The sequence below is a fragment of the Miniopterus schreibersii genome (assembly GCF_964146895.1).
Source record: "Miniopterus schreibersii genome assembly, chromosome: 2".
NCBI lineage: Eukaryota > Metazoa > Chordata > Mammalia > Chiroptera > Miniopteridae > Miniopterus > Miniopterus schreibersii.
In genome coordinates, this window is record NC_138102.1 from 59,045,777 (window position 1) to 59,073,035 (window position 27,259).

The 27,259-nt window shown below is 33.7% G+C and overlaps 1 protein-coding gene across 6 annotated transcripts in view; it reads left to right on the forward strand.

Annotated features, from left to right (window-relative positions):
- Window positions 1-27,259, forward strand: part of PCDH9 (protocadherin 9) — an 838,035-nt gene that overhangs the window by 302,721 nt on the left and 508,055 nt on the right. For 2 of the 6 annotated variants that reach the window (XM_081128654.1, XM_081128657.1), the window contains exon 3: window positions 5,844-5,945. The exons of 2 other annotated variants lie outside the window; for them this stretch is intronic. In XM_081128654.1, the coding sequence (XP_080984780.1) occupies window positions 5,844-5,945 (102 nt within the window). The remainder of the gene's footprint in view (window positions 1-5,843; window positions 5,946-27,259) is intronic. 2 more of the 6 variants (XM_081128655.1, XM_081128658.1) reach the window with 1 other exon arrangement.

Here is a 27,259-nt window from a genome sequence, read left to right on the forward strand (position 1 = left end):
GTCTTGGGAATACTAATTTTGCAATAATTTATCTGCTGGGGACAAAACAAAACAAAAAAGAAAACAGGGACAGATAAATTTTCACCCAGAGAATTAGAAAACAAAACAATGTGGGTGGGTGTACGTCATTGTGAAAGTCTCACATTTATTCATGTATTCTTCCATTTCCCTTGAAATATTTAGAAGATACCCAGTAATGCTATAGGTCCTATATTATATGTTGGAGATAAATTGTCAACAGGAGGACCCTTTTTCCTCATGAGGTGAAAGAAAGTGGAACTGTATATAAAGGAAGTAGAGACAGACCTTTTAGCTGTAGTACTATAAAAGAAAAACAACATAGTCCTCACCTGGTTTTAGAAAAACATTTTCTACCAAAAGAGGAGGCCTGACCTAGAGCCAAATCAGAAAGAACCTAACACCTATGTGGTATCTTTATTTCTGAAGATGCACAATTATGATTTATAAAGCCCTTCTTAACTATAATCAACAATCTCAGATGAAGTAGATTTGTAACAAAATCATGCTAATTCTTTTTCTAGGTGCTTATGCTTTCAGGTATTTGAAAAATTCAGAGAAAATTAAGAGAAATAAGAAAAATGCCTGTCTCTGGAAGCCTGAATTAACATATGCTAATATTTATGTCTCCAATTTTTAAAGAAAATGTATTCCTTTTTATTTTTAAAGAAGAGAGGCAAAAGAACTTCTAAAAATAAACAGACTTCCTGTATAGTGTAGATGCAGTTGAAATTTCCTTTAAGTACTTTTCCCATCCACCTTTCCCCCCCCCATTCTACATAAGTATTCTCTACCTTGAAATTTATATGTATTCTAGTCATCTATATTTCTGTGATTTGACTAGGTTTTTATATGGCAATTGGTTTTAAAATATATAGTCCATCTTCATTTTAACTCAAAATAGATATTACCCAAGCTGAATATCTGTATGTTCACCACAATCTGATGAGAATTTTGACTTTGTTTCACAAACATATTTAATGGTACATAGAAGACATTAGAGAGAGGGCTGTGGATACAGACTCAAGGCTTCCTGATTTGAGATAGAGTACTTCTAGAATATTAAATGATTAACACAAATTTTAAGAAATTATAAGAAGCTGCTCTATGGATCCCTTAAAATACAAGTTTTATCCATTTTTAGGAATACTCAAAAAATATGTGCTTTGAGGTAAACATGTTTAGGGCTGTTCTAAGAGTTCTGCCATTGTCTGCTTATAAGTTGGAAATGGCTCATGTGTCTGATTGAGAATGTATTTTAGAGTCAGGAACCATTGGAGAACATGCTTTCTGAGAAAGTACTCAAGCCTCATCTGCTCTAGGCTTTTCAACGTTAGCAATCACAATATGGACAGTTAAATGGTTCTATAAAGAGGTAAGAAGAAAACTGTGAGTGTGGGTTGCCCAGGAAGGCTAGTAATGTAAGTGCTTCCAGAAGGCAGGAGTTCAGTGCACAAGCAAGGTGAGGACTGAGAATTGCCCTTTGAGTTGTGAATGTGGACGCCATCGATGACCATTATCCAGCAGTTTCAGGGGCATGGAGGTGGTGAAACTTTGATACATGTGGGCTCTCCAAAGCGATGTATGGAGAGAAGTAACAGCCACCAAATATAGACAACTCTTAAAGTAGATTCTTTCTGTAAATGTGAATTTCTTATAAATCTTTAGGGCTTTTGTATCAAAAATTTCAAGAATGTTTTACAATTCTTCATAAAAGGACTTCTTAGTTTCTTAAAATGGGTAAGGAAAACATTTTCAGGTGGAGTTTTTAACAACTAGAATTGTTATTTAATAAAACCTACAGAACAAAAATACAAAGCTACTGCCTCTATAACCATTGCACAAAATTTATAACAGTGCCATTAACTCTTAGCAAACAATTTTGATTTGTAAGAAGGTAGGAGAAGGAGTAGAATAATAGGGTATGTTGTTGCTACTATAGAGTTTGGTGGAAAATGTAAAGAACAAGCCCCTTTTTAGCAAAGAAAGCAGCTGTGTCTTATTTATTTTGTGATTTTTTCCCCCATAAAACTTTTGTTTCTTTTGCTATTGTTGATATTTTTCTTGTGATATCATGAGTGTGAAGTGCTTTCTTAGAATTTTGTGTCAAAAATGAAAGAGCTAATATTCCTGATAATGAGGCAGGTTTGATTAGGTATTTCTACAGGTAGTTAAGAACAATTTCTCAGGAATGACAATGGATATTTTGGGGAGAAAAGATTTATCCACATGTTAAAATAATGAATTATAGATAACGGAAAACTTTGAATTGATTTTAAAATATAAAACATGTATTTACGGTATTTTTATTTTTTTTGTTACCGAGGATATGATTTACTGATTTTTTTTTTTTTTAGAGAGGGGAAGGGAGAGAGAAAGATAGAAATATCAATGTATGAGAGAAACATCTATCTGTTGCCTACTGTAAGCACCCCCACCAGGGAAGTGAGGCCAAAACCTAGGTATGTGCACTGATTGGGAATGGAACTGGCAACTTTTTAGTGCAGGGGATGATACTCCAACCAACTGAGCCACACCGGCCAGGGCTAAAGTGATTTCCATTTAATATGATTGTTGGTATTGAGTTCTGGATCTCTCAAGTTTGATTTACATATGTTTCCTGCATGTTAAATCTGACTAAGCAAACATAGTTTAACTATAATTCATTATATAGTTATATCAAATTTTGCAAACAGAAATAATTTTTAGTCAATGAAATATTGTTGGGATGGAGGGACTTACCTGAGTTCCACTGTAGTATTGAAATGCACTAATTTTGCTTATATTTGAATTCCTTAGGTAGGTTAGGAGAAAAGGAATGCTATTAAAGCTCACCCTCAGTACCAGCACCGTTTATAAAGTGCCCATCCCATTATTTGTCAGTCATTTTGTATATTAAGTCCAATTCTATAACTTTTCATCATTGGTCCTACTGTCGAATTTAATGCACTAATAACCTCTGTCCTTATTCTCAAATTGACCATCATATACTTTATGGTTAAAGCATTGTCAAACTCACAGGCCAGATCGTGAGAATTAATACCTACTGGTCTTTGCATATGCTGTTCCTCCTGTCATGAATTCATGCTGACCATGATTCCCAGGACTCTGCCCATGCTTCACACCAAGGAGTGCAGTCATTTTCTCTTCTCTGTCCCTTAGCACCCTGTGCATACATTTTTATATTTTTACATATTGTAGTGTTATTTGTTCCTATGTATGAGTTCACTGATAGAGTGAGGGTATTGCAAATATTAAATGCCATATCTAGGTGAACCAATAAAATTTTGAAACACTGAATGCACTCAGGAAATGACTAATAATAAAAAAATGAACAAACAAAGCAGAATATGGAAATAAATGAGCAAGTGAATGGACCCTTAATGGAGATATGGCAGAGCAGTAATAGCCCCTGTCTTGTTCCTTGGGGTGCTTTTACTGGGCAAATTCTTGCACAAAGGGCATTAAATATATTTCTACCTATTTAAGAAGGGTTATATTTCCTATCTCTCTGCAGAGGTTTCTTGTGGATAATATATAGAATCTTGTATTTGTAAGTATAAAGTATTATACAAATATAGGGATTTTTTTCAGGTTCAGAGGCATTATGATATATCCATGAAAAAATATCACCTACTCTACGAAGGGTTAAATAAAGGCACAGAGGAATAAATGGTATAAAGAGCAAGAGATCATATTGAAAGAGAGAACTGAGGCCAAAATTTCCTATTAATGTCCTGAGGGCCAGAGGAAGAAATCTTAATATTAACCCAGGGATCTCAACTTGGGCTGCACATTAGAATTACCTGGATATTTAAAAAAGTGTTTTCACATGAGCTATAATTTATCCAGTGTGAGTTGGGGTTTAGTCATGAACATTTTTAAAAATTCCCCAGGTAATTCTAATACAGCCAGGGTGAGAGCCACTGCTGGGCCACAGGAATTGAGAAAATGTTTCTAGGGAGAAAAGGTGCATAATACATGAGATGTTTTTAAAAGATTAATCAGCATGAATAGATATGAGGAGAGGCTGGGGACAGGAATTGAGTGATTAAAATGTCTAGGAACATAACAGATGAAAATAACTGTTTTAAAGATCTAAACTTTTTTTTTTTTTTTTTTTTAAGAAGGCTAAGGAAGCCGCTGTGGAGTGATATCAGAAAGGCCTTCATAATTAACAGTGAAGTGGTTCAGACAAGCTGAATGTCACTCTAAGAATTAATATTGTCAGAGCAGCATCTTACAAACTGCGTCTAAAAGTTGCTTAGGTTGCAAGCAGAGGTTAAAATGGCAATTGCCATTTGTTTAGTTACCCATGAAAAGTTCCCTAGGGGAGGTGAGTTTGGAACAGGATTGGTTGATATTGTTTGTAGAGAGGACAAGCATAAAATAATGCTTTTCATGCCAAAGTTTCTAATACGGTTTTGCGCTTGGAAGTCATGCCTTCCTAATCTTCCATATTGCTATTTCTCTTAAACAAACAAACAAACAAACAAAAATAAATGATTTATTAATTGATATATTCAAAATGTAATGAAGAGTATCCTGAAATTCTTTTTGGTATTTTTGCTTCTTTTTGGGGTTTAAAATTATTTCAAAATAAAAATAAACTTTAAACTGTAATGCATTTTTAAATGTATTTAAATATATAAAATGGTCATCTTGAGATGAGAATATACTAAACTCAATATACTAAAGCCTAAAACTTATTTGCTTTTTAAAATGTCTTTGATAGCAATTTCATAACAAATTGATGGGGAAAGTAAAATTTCAGTAGTGGATCAAAAATTTGGCATACTAGTTTGGAAAAACTGTTGTTTTTCCTACTCATGTCATAAAATTCTGTGTGCCTGTTGTAGTCTTATGGGAGAGGACTGGTTATATACCAATGATGAATCTGTTTTGGAGGCTCTACAATATCTTTTATTAAAGAAATCTTAGAAACACAAATGTAATGTTTAATAAATGGCCAAGCAGCAATGCTTATAAATATTCCTTGTCTTGAGTCTAACAAGAGATTTAAGGAAGAAGGAAGCAGGATAACAGAAAGTAAATAATATCTTATTTTCACATAAAAAAAAACAACTCGTGAGGAATACTGAAAACAGCCATCTTAATATTTTAACAGAGAAAGGCCCAGCCATAATTTATTATCTTTTGTTCTACAATTCACATCTATTTCCAAATGAATTATTTTAGTTAACCTGTTTTTAAAGAGTGCAGAAAAAAGTGAAGTAATATTTTAAGATGTTAAACTTTTAGTTTTTTTTTATTTTTATCTATTCCAAGTGCATCATTTATAAGACCACACATGTGGTAGAAAAGGTATGGAACATGGTCCTGGAAAGCTGGGTAGCAGTCCAACCTTGTTAAAAATATTTTTCATGCTTTATTTTCCTCATCTGTAAATGGAATATTTATGACACAGGTTAACATGTGTGTTGTATATGTATATAGTGCTTGAATAATATCACTCACATATAGTAACATGGGATGTATTAAGTTTAGCTATTAAATATGTTTTAGCTACTAAAATCATAAGCATAATAAATTGACATTGCTCAAAAAAAGAGTAAAAATAAAATAAGTTTGTCTTAGATTTCTTTTGTTTTAGTGAAAACATTCTGACAATTTGTTTATCCTTGGTTCAGTTTTTATCTTTTGGGTAAAGGCTCAGTATTAATGCATGTACCTATGAGTGTAGTGTCCACCCTTGCTAGTTCAAATTGTATTCCTTAATTAGCCTCTTAGCAAACAACCATGTCTCTCAATAGACACTCTAAATGTGGAGTAGTTTGTCACAATTATTTGGTAATCTCTTTCAGTGTAACTCATACAGCAAAAGTGACAATATTCCTGTCACTCCCCAGAAATGTCCCAGCTCTGCGGGTTTCCACATTCAGGAGAATGAAGAAAGCCGTTACGAGGTATGATGTATCTCTATAGAGACCATGCTAGTACTGAGGCATTTGCATTTTCCTAATGATTTCAAATATTGTAAGTTAACCATTATAAATATTTTCTTTGCTCACCTCTTTTACGTTTACATTTTTATACCAGTACTTTTTTAGCAACTTTAAGTAGACAATTTTGGAACAAAAAGTGAACAATAATCTTTTATTTCTTTGGTAATGGTCCATCTATTTCATATAGTCTAGTGTTCTTGTTATTGAATGCAAAGTGTTGATTTTTATCTGTTTTGGAAAAAGTAATAGACAACTTTCTTTCAGAGTTATGTGTTCTTAATTCGTTTTTATTTGAGCTAAAAGATACACCTCTCAGTTGAAAGGTTGGTTTACTTCATCCCCTATACTCAAGGAAGATAAAAAAGACAATGGTGTTTAATATAAATAAGCTATATTGGAATTTTTTTCTGTATAATACATACATATTTGTAATTTAGATGGTATCAGAATAGTGCCTGAATCATGTTACATTTCAAGAGTCCAAAAATTTTAAAATACATGGAGCTGACATACATGATTTATACATAATTGCAACTTGAGAATAAGGAAAGAAAAATATTTTACAGATTTAAATAAAGAACTTACTATAATTAAGTAAAGATTTAAACATCCATTGCTATCACATATACATGTTAAGAAATGCTGTGTAAGTTCCTATAGACACTTATATACATAATTAATATGTATTAGTTATGTTGCCTTAAGTTTAACATACTTCAAACCATGCTAATATTTTAATATTTTCTTTAAACTAATTTCAATATAAATTTTGAATTTTTATTAATCTTTTCCCTTTTTTACTATTTTTCTCAGCTTTATCTTTATTTCACTGTATTTTGAATTTAAAATGAGAATCTTTGCTTTTCTTTTTATAAAATGAATCTATCCACTGTAAAATGTAGATTCTTTTCTTTTCTTTGTGTCTTTCCCTCCCTCCCTTCCTTCCTTCCTTCCTTCCTTCCTTCCTTCCTTCCTTCCTTCCTTCCTTCCTTCTTTCCTTTCATCCTTCCTTTTATTCTTTCAAGCTTTCTGTTGAGAGGCCTATTCCAGTATCAATTATTCTAACATGGTTGGATGCAGAAATCTGTTACCTTTCTTTTTTAAAAAATTGTGATACAAAATACATGACATAAAATTTACCATTGTAATAATTTTTAAGTGAAAGGTTAAGTATGTTCACATTGTTCAATAAAAGATCCATATTTTTAAGAAATGTGTTTCAATAATAAACCTAAATATTAATACATACATATTTATTTCACCTATTTTCCATAGTCATACCATAATGTGATGATAGATGATAGATTAACTCGATAGATAGATGATAGATAGGTGATGATAGATAGATGATATAGATAGATAGATGATAGATAGATAGATAGATAGATAGATAGATAGATAGATAGATAGATAGATAGATATAGATAGATAGATGATAGATAGATGATAGGTAGATAGAGATAGATAGATGATGATGATAGATAGATAGATAGATAGATAGATAGATAGATAGATAGATAGATGATAGATAGATAGATAGATGATAGATAGATAGATAGATAGATAGATGATAGATGATAGATAAATTAGATGATAGATAGATAGATAGATAGATAGATAGATAGATAGATAGATAGATAGATAGATGATAGATAGATAGATGATAGATAGATAGAGATGATAGATAGATAGATAGATAGATAGATAGATAGATAGATAGATAGATAGATAGATGATAGATGATAGATAGATAGATAGATAGATAGATAGATAGATAGATAGATAGATGATAGATAGATGATAGATAGATAGATAGATATAGATAGATAGTTGATAGATAGATAGATAGATGATAGATAGATATAGATAGATGATAGATAGATAGATAGATAGATAGATAGATAGATAGATAGATAGATAGATAGATAGATGATAGATAGATAGATAGATAGATGATATAGATAGATAGATAGATAGATAGATAGATAGATAGATAGATAGATGATAGATAGATAGATAGATAGATAGATAGATAGATAGATAGATAGATAGATAGATAGATAGATGATAGATGATAGATAGATAGGTAGATGATAGATAGATGACAGATGATAGATGATAGATAGATAAATAGATAGATAGATGATAGATAGATAGATAGATGATAGATAGATAGATGATAGATAGATAGATAGATGATAGATAGATAGATAGATAGATAGATAGATAGATAGATAGATAGATAGATAGATAGATAGATAGATGATAGATAGATAGATAGATGATATAGATAGATAGATAGATAGATAGATAGATAGATAGATAGATAGATAGATAGATGATAGATAGATAGATAGATAGATAGATAGATAGATAGATAGATAGATAGATAGATGATAGATGATAGATAGATAGGTAGATGATAGATAGATGACAGATGATAGATGATAGATAGATAAATAGATAGATAGATGATAGATAGATAGATAGATGATAGATAGATAGATGATAGATAGATAGATAGATAGATGATAGATAGATAGATAGATAGATAGATAGATAGATAGATAGATAGATAGATAGATAGATAGATAGATAGATAGATGATAGATAGATGATAGATAGATAGATGATAGATAGATGATGATAGATAGATAGATGATAGATGATAGATAGATAGATGATAGATAGATAGATAGATGATAGATAGATGATGATAGATAGATAGAAAGATATAGATAGATGATAGATGGATAATATGTAAGTACATATGTGTGTGTTAATGTATATTCTATTGGTTAATCTGAATGAAATTATTAACTTTGTATTATGACATTAGGTACAAAATAAAACCAAGGCTGATATGACTAGCAAGCTTTTAATCACTCTTAAATTATCATTCTTAAGTTGTCACTCTTAACTTATAACAGTGATTGCTTACAGAGAAATGTTAATATCAGCTATTGGGCAATTTTTGCACTAGACACTGTTCTAAGCACTTCATATGTATTATCAATTTTCATCTAGCCTAAGATATTACTGAGTATAAAGCATACTTTAATTCATGTACAACTAGGAAAAAAATTCTTTCAATTAAACTTTGATAAGTGCTTATATATGATTTAAATATGTATCCTGATTTAAGATTTGTTAAAATATAAAGAAAAGATTATATTACCATTGTTAAAATACAGCTCATTTAATCCTGACAACAATCTCACTAGGCAGCTACTATTATTATAACCACTTTACAGAAGAGAAACAGGCACACAAAATTTACATAAGTAAATTCACAAAGATAGCAATTAGTGGGGCTGGAATATAAACATAACCACATGGCTTCAGAAACTGCAAGGTCAACTGTTCTGTGATAGCTTAAAAAAATCACAGATTCCTTGTCAAGAACCATAGAGATTACATATCCATATCGCTGACACATAGCTTAAAGACAGGAAAGATAGAGTAGCTTGCCCTTGGTCACAGAGCTAGCTAGTGACAGCCTGGAACTAGACTCAGTTTTTCTGATTCAGGAGTAACTACCTTCGAAGTACATTAAATTTTTCTAAACATGTGTCTAAGAAAGTAGTTCAAATTTGTAATTTTTTCTTAAGTTTTATTTTAAATAAGGGGTAGAATTTAAACTATCACTTAATTTTTCTGTTTTGAGCAGACCTTCTGTCATTGGGTGCACAGAGCACCAAAATGGTTAAAATAGAAGCAAAGAAATGAATATGTGTACATTGTCTTCATACCATTGATGTATATTACCTTTACTAAGCATCTTTGAGCTATAAGTTTTATTGTCACTTCTTTCTATTATATTACATTGCTTTATCCATGAAAAGGCATAGAAAGTAAGCAGATAGAAAGTTCAGTGTCTATATTCTGCAATCTGTAGGAAAATGTCTCATAGTTATTGGAATTCACACAAGACTGCATTTCAGTATGAGTAGCTGCCCCTGACACTGTTTATGATGCTTGAGCTAAAGTATTTTTACAAAATGATCTAGTGTTCAGTGCATGAATTTTTGAGATAAGAGTTTTTCCTTATAGCAATGAAATCTGAAAATCAACGTCAGATGGAAATCTTAACTCTAAGAGTTAGAGACATTGGTGGAAGAGCTTAAAAATAAGTGTGAATTTCAGGCTCCAGACTTTGAAAATGTGGCAGTTATCGCAAGTGTGAAATTCATGGGTGCAGATGGTAGATGAAGATATCCCAGGAGGGTCCACTACTCTAAATCTCTAGACCCAAATAAAGAAAATCATTTTGATAAAGGAAACATTTCTGACCTTCAACATAAATTTACAACACAGGTTTTGCTGGATTCAGAAACTCATGGAAGTTAAATTATCATTGGTTTAACAAACATTCCAATTGTGTAATTTGATAAAATATTTAATATTATAAAATATGTCAATAGAGAGTGAGAGGAGTATGTCATAAGAGAAAGGAGCTAAAATGTATGAAACCATTACTATTGCTATGTGTCAGATATTTTACATTTATAACTTTATTTGGGACAATAGTGTTCAGGTAAGTATTATTTTCCCCAACTAAAAATGACCTTATGGGTGCACCTTGAGCTTGAGTCATCAAACCAAAGGCACACTAATAGTTATGAGTACAATGGGCTCAGTGTTTGTAATATAACTTAGAACACATCTGTTTAAATTAACAATACAAAACGTAGTAAGAGCAAAATGGTATCATTATCTGGTACTTTAAAAAAAAAAGGAGAGATATAAAACCAAACTTGATCTTGGTTTTTTCTTGTTTTCTTTCCTTTCCTGATCTCTTTTCTGCACTTATCATAGATTAAGCTTAATGTAACTAACTAAATAGGACCTAATTAAACAAGATTTAATATATAAATTTTACATACATATTTCCATTTTCCTGTTCATGATGTATTATGTAGTGATGTTACCCATTAAATTTTAATAAATTCTTTCCATACTTAAAATAAGTATTACAGTTGATAACACTTTTTAAAAATATATATATATATCTTTATTGATTTCAGAGAGAGGACAGGAGGGGAGAGAGAGAGAAAGAAACATCAATGATGAGAGAGTCATTGATCTAGCGTGCAACCCAGGCAAGTGCCCTGACCAGGAATCAAACCCCGATCGCCTGGATCCTAGGTCGACGCTCAACCGCTGAGCCATGCCCGGCCAGGCGATAACACCTTTTAAATTAAAATAATAGGTTAACCATTTAGTGATATATTTTTGTTGTATTTGTGAGTAATAAAGATTATTAGTTTAATAGTTTTTCACTAATAATACAAAATTTATTTACAAGCCAGTTTATTTATTTTTTCATAAGAATCAACCTTTCTAAACAAATGGAACTACATCAAACTAAAATGTTTTTACACAGCGAAGGAAACTATCAACAAAACAAAAAGACCATCTACTCAATAGGATAACATACTTGCAAATGGTACATCTGATAAAGGGTTAATATCCAAAATATATAAGAAAATGAAATTAAAAAAACCCAACAACAAAAAGCCCACCAAACAAGTCAATAAAAGAATGGGGAGAAGAACTGAATAGTCCTTCCATCAATTAAAAAGTATAGAAGACCAACAGATATATAAAAAGATGCTCAACATCACTAGTCATCAGAGAGATGAAAAATTAAAACCACAATGAGATATCACCTCACACCTGTCAGAATGGCTGCCATCAACAAATCAACAAATAGCTAGTGCTGGTGAGGATGTGGAGAAAAGGGAACTCTGGTACACTGCTGGTGGGAATGCAGATTGGTGCAGCTACTGTGGAAAACAGTATGGAGTTTCCTCCAAGATTATAAAGAGCTGCCATTCAATCAGCAATTCCACCTTTAGGTACTTAGTTGAACAAAACCAAACCACTAATTCATAAAGGTATATGCAACCCGATGTTAATTGCAGAATTACTAGTAATAGCCAAGTTATAAAAACAATTTAGATGTCCACCAATAGGTGAGGATAAAGATGGAATGTTACTCCACAATAAAAAAGAATGAAATTTTGCCATTTGCAACAACATAGATGGACCTAGAGGGTAATGTGCCAAGTGAAATAAATAAGACACAAACGTCCGTCCTCCCTCCCTCCCCCCTTTCCTTCCTTCCTTCCTTCCTTCCTTCCTTCCTTCCTTCCTTCCTTCCTTCCTTCCTTCCTTCCTTCCTTCCAATATCCAGCAAATATATCAGAGACACTGTTATGTTATATGCTAAATTCATCATGCTGAGCATGCAAACATGTTTCTTTGTGTCCCAGATGTTATAATCTAAAGGTACATACTCTTATATTCAATGTGACCATAGAGTGTAAGCAGTGCTAAAGTGAGATATGTTCAAGATTCAAAAAGAGCACATAACAGGAGCAATTTAACCTAGTAGAGGAAAGCTGTAACAATGTTAATGTAAAACTTGAAGGAGTCTACTACGTGAATGATCAGAAGTTGTGTGATGTGTGGTGGTAGAAAAATGAGAAGGATTCTCAAGTAGACTGCATGTATGAAGGCCTGATGTTAGGAGAAGGCATCATAGGTTTGAGAAATTTTCACTGGATATTTCTCTTATCAACCAGAGTTCTTTCCTGGTTTTGTTAGCAAGACCTCATCATGCTTCAAAATGCAAGACTTCAAACTTTACATTCTTAGTTAATGTGATATTTGCATACATTTTTAATTATTGAGAACAATGACCATATAATATTTCTCAATGTTTGTTTAATAGAGTTGACTTTAAAATTTTTAAAAACTTAATTTTAAACTCAGATATGCATATTATAAATATATTCTTTACAGATTTGAATTTTTAAATCAAATTTCATCTACAACAATTGCACATATACTATATGTGTGTATAATTATTATATATTATAAATCTGATGTAGGGTTTCATCTGCATGTAGTTGTCCAAATCTTATTTTATAAACAATAATTATTAGCCCCTTATTTTTAAAGAAAGTGTACATTACTATTTTCCAGAGGCTAAATAAATGCATTTAAATCATGAACTCCACTGGAAATTCATGGAGAAGTTTTCAGTTGAATTCCCTGTATTCCAGCAACAGATATAAATCAACTGTCAAATTTTCAAACAGCTTTAATTTTTTTCAATTACTTAACCCTGTTTAAAGGACAACCATCACCGTCTTCTACTTTTAATTAAACATGTTCTGCCAATTTCTTCTTCAACACAAAGTAAGTGGGCTTGGCTTTATTCACAGACAGAGCAGCATTTGACTGATTTGCTGAGGGTGTCAGCAGTGGTCACAAGTTTGACGGACATCCTAAAACTTGTTGTGGCCCAGCTCCTGCTAATTAGTTGTTTGAAGCCACTCTGTGTGCCACAGGCATAGGCTTATCATCCAAAGACATCTTTGCCATTCAGAATGACAGCTGTGATGCAGCTGTTTGTGGAGAGAATGGAGTGTACAGAGAGAGAGGGGAAGAGCCTTTTAAACAAGTGACAGCCATAGTATCTTTCACTGAAGGATCCTGAAGATAATAACAAAGCAACCAAAATGTAGAATACAAAAAGGTGTAAATCAAGTATCTGTTGGATCAGCATGGAAACCTTGCACATGAATGACAATAAATAATATCAGACTGAAAATGAGAGAAAAATACAGCTACCTCAGAGTTCTTTTTAACTCAACTTATTATTTTATGAATTAAGAGTTGCATGTTCTTGTGATTAATACAGGTCAAGCAATTAGCATAAATGTGTGGAGTTTTCAGTGAATTCTGCACACCTGTGGATAATAATGAGGAAGCATGCCAGAAAACCTTGTATTTAAATTCCTGTAGAGTACATGGTCATAAACATTTATTGGGATGCTAAATATCTCAGGATATTGAAGACAGATTGGGAGGAGTGAAAGTAATATCAACACTTGTGAGAGGAGTATAGAAATGGAAAAGGTAATATAGAGAGTTGATACAAGAAGTGATAACTTCTTTTTAGAAAAGTGTACTTATATTAAAATAATAATGAATGAAATTATTTTACACTCATTGTGAACTGTGAAGTCCTTTTTTAACTACTATTTTAGGATTTGGAAATCCAAAAGAAAGTCAAAATGTCCATTGTTAGAAGGCCATATTGACTAATTAAATTAAATCAAACTTTTTTCACAAAAGCATTTCATTTTATAAAATCCTCACTCTAATTTCCAAATATTCACCAAGAACAATGTGTTTTATAGATACCTAATATTTTATAAAATAAATTTAGTTGTATGTATATAATGTAGGATTTGTAAATATGTTCTAAATTATGATGTAAGCTACAGAAATTCTGACACAAAGATTTAAATTTGAAATAGATTTTGGATGTTTCCACTGGTTTTATATATTTGTATAATATAAATATTAATATTGCACTCTGTAGACATATATAATGATTTAACAGAGAACTTATGAGATATTGCTTGGTGTGTTACCATTCTGAAAGGACCAGGGTTGAGATTACAATTAGTCTTCTTATCTGTTCTATAGTACATAAAATTGGGGATATAGATATAAGAATGTTTTACTTATTTAAAATGTTTGAGATAAACATTTGTGCAAAAGAAAGATAATACAAATAATACAAAGTATATAATTTCATCTTGGCTTCATTTTAGATTTTATTCTAACTTTATATACTTTTGAGTTTTAAGATGTAAAAACATTTAACAATAGAAGCATCATAGAAATTCTCTAATTATTGAGGAAGAGTTACCTGAACTTACTTTTTTTTCCGTAGATAGTTCAAACAAACAATAAATGTATGTTAAACTGTATGTTTGTGTTGCTTCCATTAAATATAGATTAAATATAGAATAGATTAAGTAGAGACCCCTTTCAATGTCATTTACTTCTCTAGTTTTAGAATTATAGGAAGCCTAGAAGATCCCTCAGTGACTACAGCATGCTATGAGTGACACAGATGGATTCTGGGGCCAAAACCACCAGGAGAGCCACATTCAGCAGGTCAGGGATGGAGTCAAAATCTGAATTTTTGAAAATTTAAAAAATTTTATAAATATCTAATGAGTTTAATGTGTAAGGTGAGCAGGATAACTGAAGGCAGAGTTTAAATAATGATCAGTATATTAGGTCATTACATTAGTGTCTTACAATTTGAGCATCAGGAACTAGTTTTTTCTTAATAGATAGGAAAAGAGCAGAATAGAGTAAGTTGTATAGAATAGAATAAATAGGTTACAACAGAACAGAATGAGGAGACAAAGAAAAGAGCAAGAAGAAAATAGAAGAGAATAAAAATATTGGGGTGTATGGCACGTAAAGTTATCCAGTATTATTTCCCTTATGTTTTATTTCAATTGTTTATGTTTGTGTATGTTTGAGTGTTTATACTGTGTCTCCAGGTAAAATGGTTACTTATCATGGGTCACGGTCTGAAAGCCACTGATCAAAAGTAGCTCGTACCTACCACTTTTCATTTATCAGTGACTCTCCAAAACTCTTCTATAACTCTGGTTTATATGTGAATAAAGGAAAGCATAGAGAGGCAAATGACTTGCACACTGTTACATGACACATAAGAGGCCATGGCAGGATTCACATCCAGAGGGTCTTGGATAAGTTATGCTCTCAGCCACTGCTCTAATGCTTCTGACAAAGATGGTGGCAGATCCAACATTGGTGACCAGCCTCCTGACTCACAGGATAATACAGCACTTTTTCACCTCATCGGCTCCCACTCCTCTTAGCCTACATTCCAATCATAGGTCAAAGTTTACTGGTCTTATGGATCATTTAGCCTGTAAAATATGCCTTGTAAAAGAGTATCTAGGCTGAGTGAGTGTAAGAAATTCTTTCCTCAGTAACGTCTCTTGATGATTTATAAGAGGACTAATGTATAGCTACACTTACCCAATTTTAAGTAAATAAATTTATTAATATATTTTTAACCCACTCACTGGTAAAATAATTTGACTATAAAATCATATTTTAAAAAACTATTAATATTATATTCCATATAACTAGTTTTGAGAAATGCTGGCCTAAATCACCTGTATGCTAAAATTAATTTTCTGAAATTAAAATTAATACTCTTAAAATTTAAGTAAGACCTCAATTTTTAAACAAGATGCATGGCAGAAAATAAAGCAAAACAGAAATAAACATGTGATATCAAGGTTTTGCGTGCGTGTATATTATCCATACACTTGCTATGGAAGTAAAAGTATTTTTAAAATTTCTGATTATACCTTGCTTTTTAGACAAAATATTCAATGATATATGATTATTTTTATATGTGCATATTTTTCAAATAGCACACTCTCAAAAAGCAGAAATCCACAGACTTTCTTGAAGTTAAATCCTTGCTTCTTTTGGCATTTTACACATTCTAATGTGTCTTTTTGTTTGTTTGTTTTTTAGGAAATGTATATATCTTATTACAAGCATGGTATATTTTTTACTTCTGCTGAGATTTTTTTTAAATATTAAAATGAAATTAATTTTTTTAGTTTCTATATACTTTACAAAATAATAAAGGCAAAATTCAGTGATATGTTGAAATGATTGCACAAACACAGCGGTACAGTGAAGGATGACAGAGTAGTGCTAAACTTTGGGTAGCAGGCAACCCTCTCCTCATCATTAATGTACAAATGTTTGAATTTTATATATAATGACATTTCCTGAACTTGAACACATAAAAATTGCTAAAACTTTATATTGGTCAAAAGTATATTCTATAAAATTCAAGTACTGCTTATATATATGAAATATAAATAATTTCAGCTTGGCAATTAATATTAAAAATGAACGAATTTGATTTATAGAGTAATATTAAAATAGAAAGTAAATTTATTCATTTCTTAATACTTTATATATGTTAATTATTTAATATGGAACCCTCAATATTTACATCTTAATATTGAAATAAAGTGAGGAGGCTACATTACATACAACCTTTCTTTTATAAGTCTGTCCTCTAGCTGCAGAATGTGGCTGTTCCCTGATGCCCAGGAGTTAAACTCTCCTAAATAATTTCATTCACTGTCAACTAAAGATTAAAAAAGCTGTCCTCCCCCCGCAAAAAAACACACAATACATGTAGTTTTGATACTGATTGCTAAATTAATGAAGTCCATACATTTCAAGTAATATATATTCCATAGACTTCTACCTCTAATAACTTTTGGTCTGGCTGGTGTCACTCACTGGTTCAGCATCAACCCATAAACCAAAAGGTCGCCAGTTTGATTGTCAGTCAAGGCATATGCCCCGGTTGCAGACTCAACCTCCAGTAGGGTACATGGAGGAGGCAGTCAATCTATGATGTTTCTCTTTCATTAATGTTTCTATCCCTCTTCCTTCCTCTCTCTCTAAAAAAATTTAAAAATCAATAAAAAGTAAAAATAAATGTATGAACTTTTACGTATGTGAGTTTAGCCCATATCTGCCAACAGAAAAATATTTAAAGCATTATTAAATGAAAGAGGTTTATATTTTTTGCAAATTGATCCCATAGCCTTCTACCATCTAATAGTTCTGTTTTATTGGTGTATATTTATTTTCATCTTTTTAGCCATCAAGGCGAGCTGCTTTCAAATGCATTTTTGGCTGAATTAACTCAATTTTTACTTCAATGGGCATTTAAGACATAATAGCCATTAAAACAAATGATAATATAAAATTTCAGTATATCTCATATTGATATTTAATTTTAAACAATTTGTAGACATGCATGCATTTTTGTATTATTTGCAAAGGGACATCCAGTTTGTTTACTCATTTAATGGCATTGTTATTATATAAGAAGTTTACCATTTGAGACTGTAGACATAAGAAATGTTCAAACCTATGGAGAATTTTTATGAGTTTATTTGAGCCAAACTGACGACAATTGCCAGGAAGCAAAATCTCAAAGGACTGAGAAAATGCTCCGGAATCTGACAGTTTTTGCATTGTATTTTATACATTAGAATCAAAGGAGAAGACATAAGGGGGTTATATGGAATCCTTTGATGATAGATTAGGGGGGTGGGAGAAAGCAAAGAGGGGAAATCTCTGAGCCTGGATAAAAAGTTAAACAGACACATACTTCTTTTTACGTTGGTGGGTATAGGATAGTTAACAATTAACATTTACAGCACATAGAGATGGTATGCAGGGAAACAATAAAATAAAGAGGGATTCTTTGGTCTCCTGCTCTGGTTGGAGATTGTGCCTTGAGAAGTCTAGAAAAAGGGGATTACTATGACATTCCAAAGGAATGTTACTGTAGCTGCAAAAAGACAATAGACAGTTTAGTTAAGGTAAAGATTGACCTTTTTCAAGGAAGCTACTGGCCTAGGACATGACTACCTACCATGACTCATCTTAATTAAGAAGTTTTCATTTTAGACCATCCTATGCAGTTACTTCAGGTCTTTGAGTTTGTAAGGCCACCCTACAGGCCTCCTCTGAACTTGATATGTTTAGTATGTTTCCCCTTTTTCATTCATAAGACCATGGGAAACCCCTGCTCAATGTGGGAAGGAAAAGCAAAAACATTTTGGGTGAGTCTAATCTCGATTCAGCATGTATCTAGTGAACACAATATGGGGAGTATCATCCTAAATTAGACAAATATTGATACAATAAGAAGAGGGAAATTTAAATTGTAAATGGGGATTGAAAAATAGACAAACTGTGATAGTATACAACATAATACTATGCAGCCCTGAAAAGAAGAAACCACTGATACAGTAATAACATGTATGAATCTCAACAGTATTATGCTAAGTGAAAATAAAAAGACATAGATGGCTATATATTGTATGATTTATTGTCCATTACATTCTGGAAAAAGCAAAACTATAGATGCAGAACTCAGATTAGTGGTTGCCAGGATCTGTGGCTTGAGGGCTGGGTATGAACTACAAAGGGGCTCAGAGGAAATTTTTGAAGTGATAAAGAGGTACTGTAATTTGGTTGTAGTTGTAGTTTGTAAAAAAAAAAAATTGCATTGGGTGGAGTTAAACAGGCAAAGGAGAGTTTATTCAAGAACATTGCAGTGGGGAGAGAGAAAGATGGAACTCCACTCTTGAAACAAGAGCAAGAGAGTTTTAAGTATTGGGGTGAGCTAATGGGAAAATATCAGAAAATGTTAGGTTGTAGGTTGGTGGTCAGGCCATCTGTGTTTGCCAATGCTGCTTATCGAATTTAGGTTTCTCCCCTCTTACAGAGACTTAGGAGATAGGAAACTTCTCCATCTTAATGAATACATTTTAAAGTGATAACTATCAGGTCTTTGAGAAAGACATTTCTGAGATGGAAAACTGGCAAGAAAGGAGATTATCATCTCAAAAGGGCAGGTACAGAATTTACAATTGCAAGTTTTTTCAGTTTTGTGTTTTTGGGGTTTTTTTTTTTTTTTTAAGCAAATGCTCTAAGAAAAGGGAAGCTATGGCCTAGAGTAAGAAACAAGACTGTCTAAAATTTGGTCAAACTGAGGAGAATGTTAGGGCAATTTAGGCTCCATGATTGTGTGTGTTTGTCCGAATTCATAGAACTCTATTCCTAAAAGGATGACTTTCACTGTATGCAAATTATTTCAATGTAAGCTCAATAAGCCTGATATTTAAAAGATGCAGCTATGAAAAAAATGTCATCCTTGCCCAGCCAGAGTAGCTCAGTGGTTGAGCATCAACCTATGATTCAGGAGATCATGGTTTGATTCCCAATCAAGGCACATGCCTAGATGCTGGCTCCATCCCCATAGGGGGTGTGCAGGAGGCAGCTGATCAATGATTCTCATCATTGATGTTTCTTTCTCTCTCTCTCCCTTCCTCTCTCTGAAATCAATAATTTGAAAAAAAGATAAGAAAAGAAAACAAAAGAAAAAAGTAAAATTGTCATCCTTGGTGTAGAATAAGAGCAGTAGAATCATGATGTCATAGAGAAAGGAAAAAGTGAGATCATAACTTCATAGGAAATAAGTCTCTTTCTCTTCTCTATATGTAACATCAAACATCTTTTATGAATGACATGATAATTCATAAACTTAATATATACACAAGATAGCAGGGATCCACTCAGAAATACAAAACAGAGATCCTAGCTGCTATAAATAAAATATGTTTACTTGCATATCTTTCGGGTACTGAACTGTTAAGAAAAGCAAGAAGCTGGTACCCAGAAAAGCATATTTGATTAAAATCAATATACTGGTATATCCATATGCTACACCACACTTTCTATTCTAGCTTTAAAGAATTGGAGCAATTGTCCTATTCTTTCAACAACATCTGATGGACATAGTTATGATGAAAAGCATCTCAGCAGGAGTGAACTTTGCTTTTTGTCATGTGCCTGTTTCTCAGAATGCAACAGTGTAGTAGCGGGGGGGGGGGGGGGGGGGGAGACTTTCTGTATGTTGACTCTCATACTATTGATTGGTTTATTTTAATTCCAGAACCAGAGAGTGTCTACTCTCCTTGTAGTGGTGATTAGAGGACAAAGGTCTCATTTTCACTAGGAACCAAGTGACAAGGGGCTGGGAATGCAAGGAACCAGGATCTCCATGTAGTAGCATACTTTGTGTATCTTATTAACAGGACTCACAAGTTCCTCTCTCCCCACCATTTAGTCATTTCATTGAAAATACAAAAGGCTCATTTAGTAGCACTCCGAGGCATAAGCATCATAGAACCAATCAATCAAAACAAATACTTTTTTTTCTGAGGCTCCCCTGTGACCTTGAGAATGTGACGAATGACTTAAAGGATGGAACAGACAGAAGTTTCATGATAAACCAGAAAATTATGTTCTGCTGCATGATGAAGGGAAATAAAAATGGGGAGAGCTAGACATACGTTTAGTTTAAATAGGACTCGATAAATTCTGTAACTGCTTTGTACAGCCTTGGTCCCAGATCAGAGGTGCTCAGCTTGCACAGTAATCAGGACTTTCTCAATAAACCTCAGCCTGTTATGGTTCTTACCACATTTACTTTCTCAATACGATAGTGCTTTACAGCTATCTACTCGATTACGGCCAGAGTTCCTAGCAGTTATTGATAACCACACTGTAGACTTTATATCTCAACCAGCCCAGGCGGGAGGAGGGCAGTCAGCACAGTGCATTTCCTGCCCTGGATATATCTCCCTGCAACAGATAGATGTTGACTCAGTTCTACTGTTGAGTCTGTGAGTCTCACTGTGGTGAAACTACTTATGTCATTTTTATTTTTAGCTCCCTGGCACAATTATAGAAAATTATTGTAGGAGAATCACATCTTCCGTGAGGAGGAGCCCTGACTGCTTTTAAGAGGTTCTAAATGCTGGGAAAACTCATAAACACCAAGCATTGCATTTTTTGGTGGGGCAATGGAAGGTAAAAATGTGTTGACTAAAAGAACGAAGCAAGATTGCAAGACAGTTTCAGTTCATCTTTCCCATTCTTACCCTCTCTTTCTGAACTCTGCCTTGTATTTCCTTTGCTGTGGCTGCTACAAAAATCCACAATGTTCCAGGGCCTACCTGTCTCTTCAAAACCCACTCTCTGTGATTCAAGCACCCATTTCCTGTGTGTGAGCAGAGCTAAGTTAAGCGAACATGCAGTTTATGAGAATGACAATTTTGAGTAGCTACTTTTCCACTCCTCTCACTGAGATAGAAGTGAGTGAAATGAATTAGTTTTATAGCCAGAGGTGTTTGCAAGCTGAGTTCAGTAAAACCATGTCACAGTGATTTAATATGTCAGAGTGACTTCAATATCTCAAAATATGGGCCAGAGTTTCAGAGCACCACCTATATAATAACATTTATCATTATTAGCCACTTTATGTATGCAATTACTCCTTTATTTAAAATCAGTATTATGATTTTCAGGTCTGCAACAACTGAATATCTCAATATTATTATATGTAGAAAATGATATTTAGATTCTACAACTGCGTTTTTTTAGTCATTTTAGCAGCATGGGTATGCTTTTACTTCTAAGCCAGTGCCCTTCCTTCTTTCATTGTCTTAAGTATATATCTGCTGCGGTCAATAAATTCTTGCTTTCTTTTCTAAAACAAAATAATAATACCAGAGACAATGTGAAACAATGATATGAATACAAGGTCTAGGTAATACTCTGTAACACAACTGTTACATAATGGTCACTTTTGACATAGTCTATTAGTAATTAGTATGTTAGTATTAATACAATTATTACCAAACTAGCAGTAGCCAGTATTAATAATACTTTTAATAATTTTACATTTTTATGAATACATGTTATTTATGATGTCACTCTATAGTTGCAAATCATTGCATTCCTTATTTGGAAGTTTTAAAAGCCTTTATTAACATCTCCCTATTACACAAATATTTTCATGCTTCCTTTCCTACTTAATGTTTGTTAAAAAGTGTCTGCTGTAGAAAATAGAATGTAGCATTTTTTCCCATGGCAGAGTACGCTTCTTCGTTTTTAATGCATGAGCAGGAGGTTTGGTTCATTAAGCTCAGTGGCACCGATAGTAAACTAAAGAGGAATGAAAGGAAGAGGAACTGAAATACCATCAGCCCACTAATGATACTGAAGCTGCTCAGCTTTATTGGGAGGCTGCCCAGACATCCACTAATAGAAGGCATGGCCCAGGATGTGAACTTGGTGTCGGAGTGCCAAAACTACAAATCCTGAAAAAAGGCACTGCCTAGAAGGATGTCTGGAATAATTTAAGGAATTAACCAGATTAAGGGGGGTGTGTGTGTGTGTGTGTGTGTGTTAGTCTATTTGCTGGTGGGTGATTTAAAAAGAAAAGGAGAGAGAGAGCACACACACACACAAAGAAATAATGGAAGGAAGGAATATTTAACTACATCAAGATAATATTGACTAAGGATAGCAATTCTATCACAGGAATATATGTACCTCAGGATGCATGATTTAGAGAATATACAGATAGTTCAGTGCCACTTTTGGATTTAAAGAGAGTAGCTCCTGTATGTTAAATAATTTTGGATAAATGTGAACTTGTTTAAGAAGGGACTTGAATTCATGGCTCTTCAGACACCCATACACTTCCATATCACAGTGCAATTTAGGTATTTACTAATATTCAGTTATAATAATTAACACTATGATTTCTTTTATAAATGAATGGCATTATTCCCAGTTTACCCCTGCACATGAGGAAGTGTACAGAAATGTGCCCTTTGAAAAGGGGGAAGAAAACAGATTCTCTGTTCAAATTGGGCTTATGCCCAGTTTGAACAGAGAATCACTCAGCTGGGGATGGCAGCTTTCGTGGCCTCTGACTAACACAACCCCTTCAGTGGCTTTTCACAGCCACTTACAATCAAGTCCCAGCAGGCTCCCCGTGGAAGCTGCAGCTGCGGACACTGGGGAACACCTATGAGGTCCCGAATGCACACTCACAGCCCCCTCCAGATCTTAATTCTGCTTATGTTTTGTGCAGGGAAATTGGAAAGACGTTAAAGAATGGACATCCCTCTCACCAGCTTTTTGCTTCCTCCTTTTATAAGTCCTCAAAGAGAGATAAACCTTTTGGAAATTGCTCAGGTGTGCTCTGAAAAATACAGATGAAAGTTTGGGCTCAGTGACATCTTTGCCCTTTAAAAAACAAAGAGCTAAACACAGAAATCCCTTTTATAAGTTTAATGATCCAACAAAGGCAAATGAATCAAGAAAACAGGAAAAGTAAGAAGACCAGGTCTATAATCGTATGGGAGTGTATTCTGACCATTTAAACCTGGTATGAGAATTGATCCATAGTGGAGGGCTTCACTAAGAAGAAAATGGTATAAAGTTTTATGATACCAAGAGGATACTATTGGGGTAGGACATGCAATATATAGAAGAAATGGAAAAGGTCTAGCAAGGTGTTCTTAAATAGAAATTACTTTTTGATAAAGAAAATACTTTTATGAGAAAAAAGTATAAGCTATTTCAGGGTCCAAGGCTTTCACAGCCCTGCAGAAATCTCCATTTACTCTTACAGGCTGTAGCAAATTTTGTTATTACAATTCTTCCAGTTTATTTCAAGTATTATTCCTATGTACTTCAAAGTGACTATAAAAGAGAAATTAACTATGTTTACCAAAGAGGGGACTAAAAGGCCTTGATACAAATAAAAACATCTTAGAGTTGAGTGACATCAGCTAGTGAATTGGAATATTGGCTGGCTTGGCAATACTGTATAAATGCAGAGTCCCTGGTTTTACTTGTACCTTCTTTCCCTTTCTCACCAGTTTCTCTTCCATTAACTATTGAGGTTAATGGAACTTCATATTTTTTAAATATCCTAAAAAACCCCAAATACCTTGGACCTTAATGTTAATTAAGCACAGTCTTTTAATATTCCATTTAATATATTGCTTATAGACAGTACATATATGTTTTCCTAGGCACTCTGAGGATAAATATTTTATCCAGTTCTTAACTTCTATATCCAAGTTTTCTAGAGCTTGAGACAGATCCTGAACACATATCACTACTGCAGCCTAGTTTGAAACACATCCTATGAAGGGGCACGTAAGGCGGAAGGGTGGAAGGTGAGATAGATTGAGGCTGACATAGCAAAGAATGCCTCATGGAAGAAGCAGGATTTAAGTAGAGCATTAGAGAATAGTCGGAGACCTGTCTGGAGATTGGAGCGCTGATCAGGAAAGAATACTGTGGGAGCCGCACAGTCTAGACAAATGAGGTAGCAAAGCGAGGGGTGAAGGAAGGGGAAATGTAGGGAATTAAGGTACAGGGAATGTACTGTCAGGAGAGAGGACATTTTACACTTGATTCTAGCCAAGAGTCTGAGAAGTGATAGAGATAAATTTTAATCCATTTTATTGCTGATCTGAATTTGTAAACCAGAAATAATCTGACACTAAAGACTTAATGAGATCGGCAGCAACAGAGTGCAAGAAAGGTTTCAGAGAGAACCAGCATGTAGCCTATGATTGTTTTTTCTCTTAATTCACAAAACTTATAATAAAGGAATTTTCTCCTTTCAAGCAGTAATATTTTGGGAGATGGGAATAAAGGAAAAATCGAGAAGAGAAAACATTTTATCCATTACGGTGATGGGGCATGGCCCCTCTATTTCCTTCTCCACTTCTTCGTAGGCACCCTTCTCTTTGATGACCTAATAACTGTAAACTCAATCAGTCTACAAAAGCATTTCATTTATAGCTGACCTGCTCAACTATGTTACCTAATAAATATAATGAGAGAAAATCAGTTTAGCTCTGGGATCCCTTTCTCACGCCATCCTTTTTACCCTCTTATCCTCACAAATAAACGTAACCACCACCAACCCATTCTCCCAACACGCATCCAGAAAAAAGATTAGCCTAATTCAAAGGATTCTCTCAATATTGCAAATGTTTTAGATCACCTAGTGAGTGCAGGATATTACACTTACACAAATTAAGAATCAGAGACAAGCATAAAATAAATAACAGTGATGTAATATGTACTATAGTGTAGGTGCTGTGTAACACAAAGAAAGAATCAGCTAGATTCTAATTAAGATCAACTGAAAGAGCCAGTAGAAGGGAACAGATAAGATCGATCTTGAGTGATGATTAGGAATTCAATAAGTGAGCAAGGAGGAGCAAAAGCCCTCAAGATGGAGAGGGCAGCAGACTAGAGGGGAGGGGATTTAAGAGGAGCACACAGACGTTCCTGGAGGAGTTGGCCATCTGCAGAGACTGCAACAGCACCTCCCAAACTGTGCCCCATGATGTTCCGGGAACAGCAACAACGGAACAAGCAAACAAAAAACCCGGTGTAACCACAGTAAATATTTAAACCTCCAGGTTTCTTTTCTGGAGCATTCGTAACACCTTTTAAAGCTAATATGTTTCATTATTCTGCCATAAGACACTTACTGTTATCTCAGGAGCTATCTAATGTAACCAGTGTTCCATGGAACACAATTTGGGAAAGGCGGAGTTAGAATATCCTCAGTCAGTAAAATGTGCCTATTTTTTTTATTTTTAGAGGAAAGAAGATGGGGGTATTTAAGATTCGTTGGATGCTTGAAACCAGGACAAATTCTTTTAAACAAATAAATACACAAACATTCATCCGGCGATACATATATGGTAGCATAAGCATGAAAAAGATGAATAAAACGCAGTGTAAGTCTCTAAGCAGCTGACAGAGTGTTCAAGTTGTACAAGGGAGTGAAAGATCACTTCCAGCTGTTAGAGTAGCTGAACACTCCTGAAGCAGGTGTCATTTGATTAGAGTCTTAGTGGTGATTTAGGTGAACATGAAGGGCTTCTAGGAAGAAGGAACAGTACGGACCAAAACTCTCCGTAGAGCTCAGGGGACAGTGAGGAGCCCTGGCTTGACTGAACGTGTGTAGCATGCTCTGAAAAAACAAAAACAAAAAAAAGATGAGAAAAAAGAGTTTAATCTCATCTAGACACTGAAGGACACCAAATGTCATGAGTTTGAAGGTCAATCTCTAGAGAGCATGAAGTTGTAAAGTTGTGAACTGTGACATCACAATAAGAGAGAAGAACGTGTGAGAACTTCATGAGGTCAGATTTATTTATCTTTAATTAAAATAGTGTGGACAGGTAGAACTTATGCCCTTAGATATTTTGTTGAAATCAGTTTTGTTTTATGGGATTTACCTGTTTTGAAATTGTGTCCTTCTACAATTGGACATCTTTCCCATTAGGTGGTGTCATGGTAAAAGAGTAGCTGCCAATGATTTGTATTTAAACCAGTAAACAAATTTCCATTATCTGCTTTTTTTGGATATGTCTTGAGGGCATATGAAACTGAACAAATATTTATCAAGTGCTGCTCTGATTGAGGGAAGTCATGCCTGCATATATGATATTTTTAGGGCAATTATACGGTATATTATATGGAATTAAAATGTAAATGCAATAGTTTAGAGCACAGAAAGAGGAATGCAGGTTGCCCCTCTTCAGTAAAGGAAATAAAACAGGGCTAGACCTTGATGAATGAGAACGATTTGCAATGGTAGAGAGGAAGCATTGAGTTACTTTGGTAGGAGAAAGCAGGAGCAAAGCTGCCTGTGACGTTTGGTTACAGCATTCACTCAGTATTTGAAAGGAATAGGCAAGATTCCGACATGACAAATGATTACTGTACACTGAGGAAATATATGGCTAATTATGACAGCAAAGAGTTTCAATTTAGAGAAGAGTAGAATATTTTTACATTTTTTAAAATGTTAACCAGAGTTTCTCCATGGCACATAGATAAATGTTAGTTTCAGAAATAATTATATTGCCACCAAGAGAATTTCTGAGAAACCAATGTTTCAT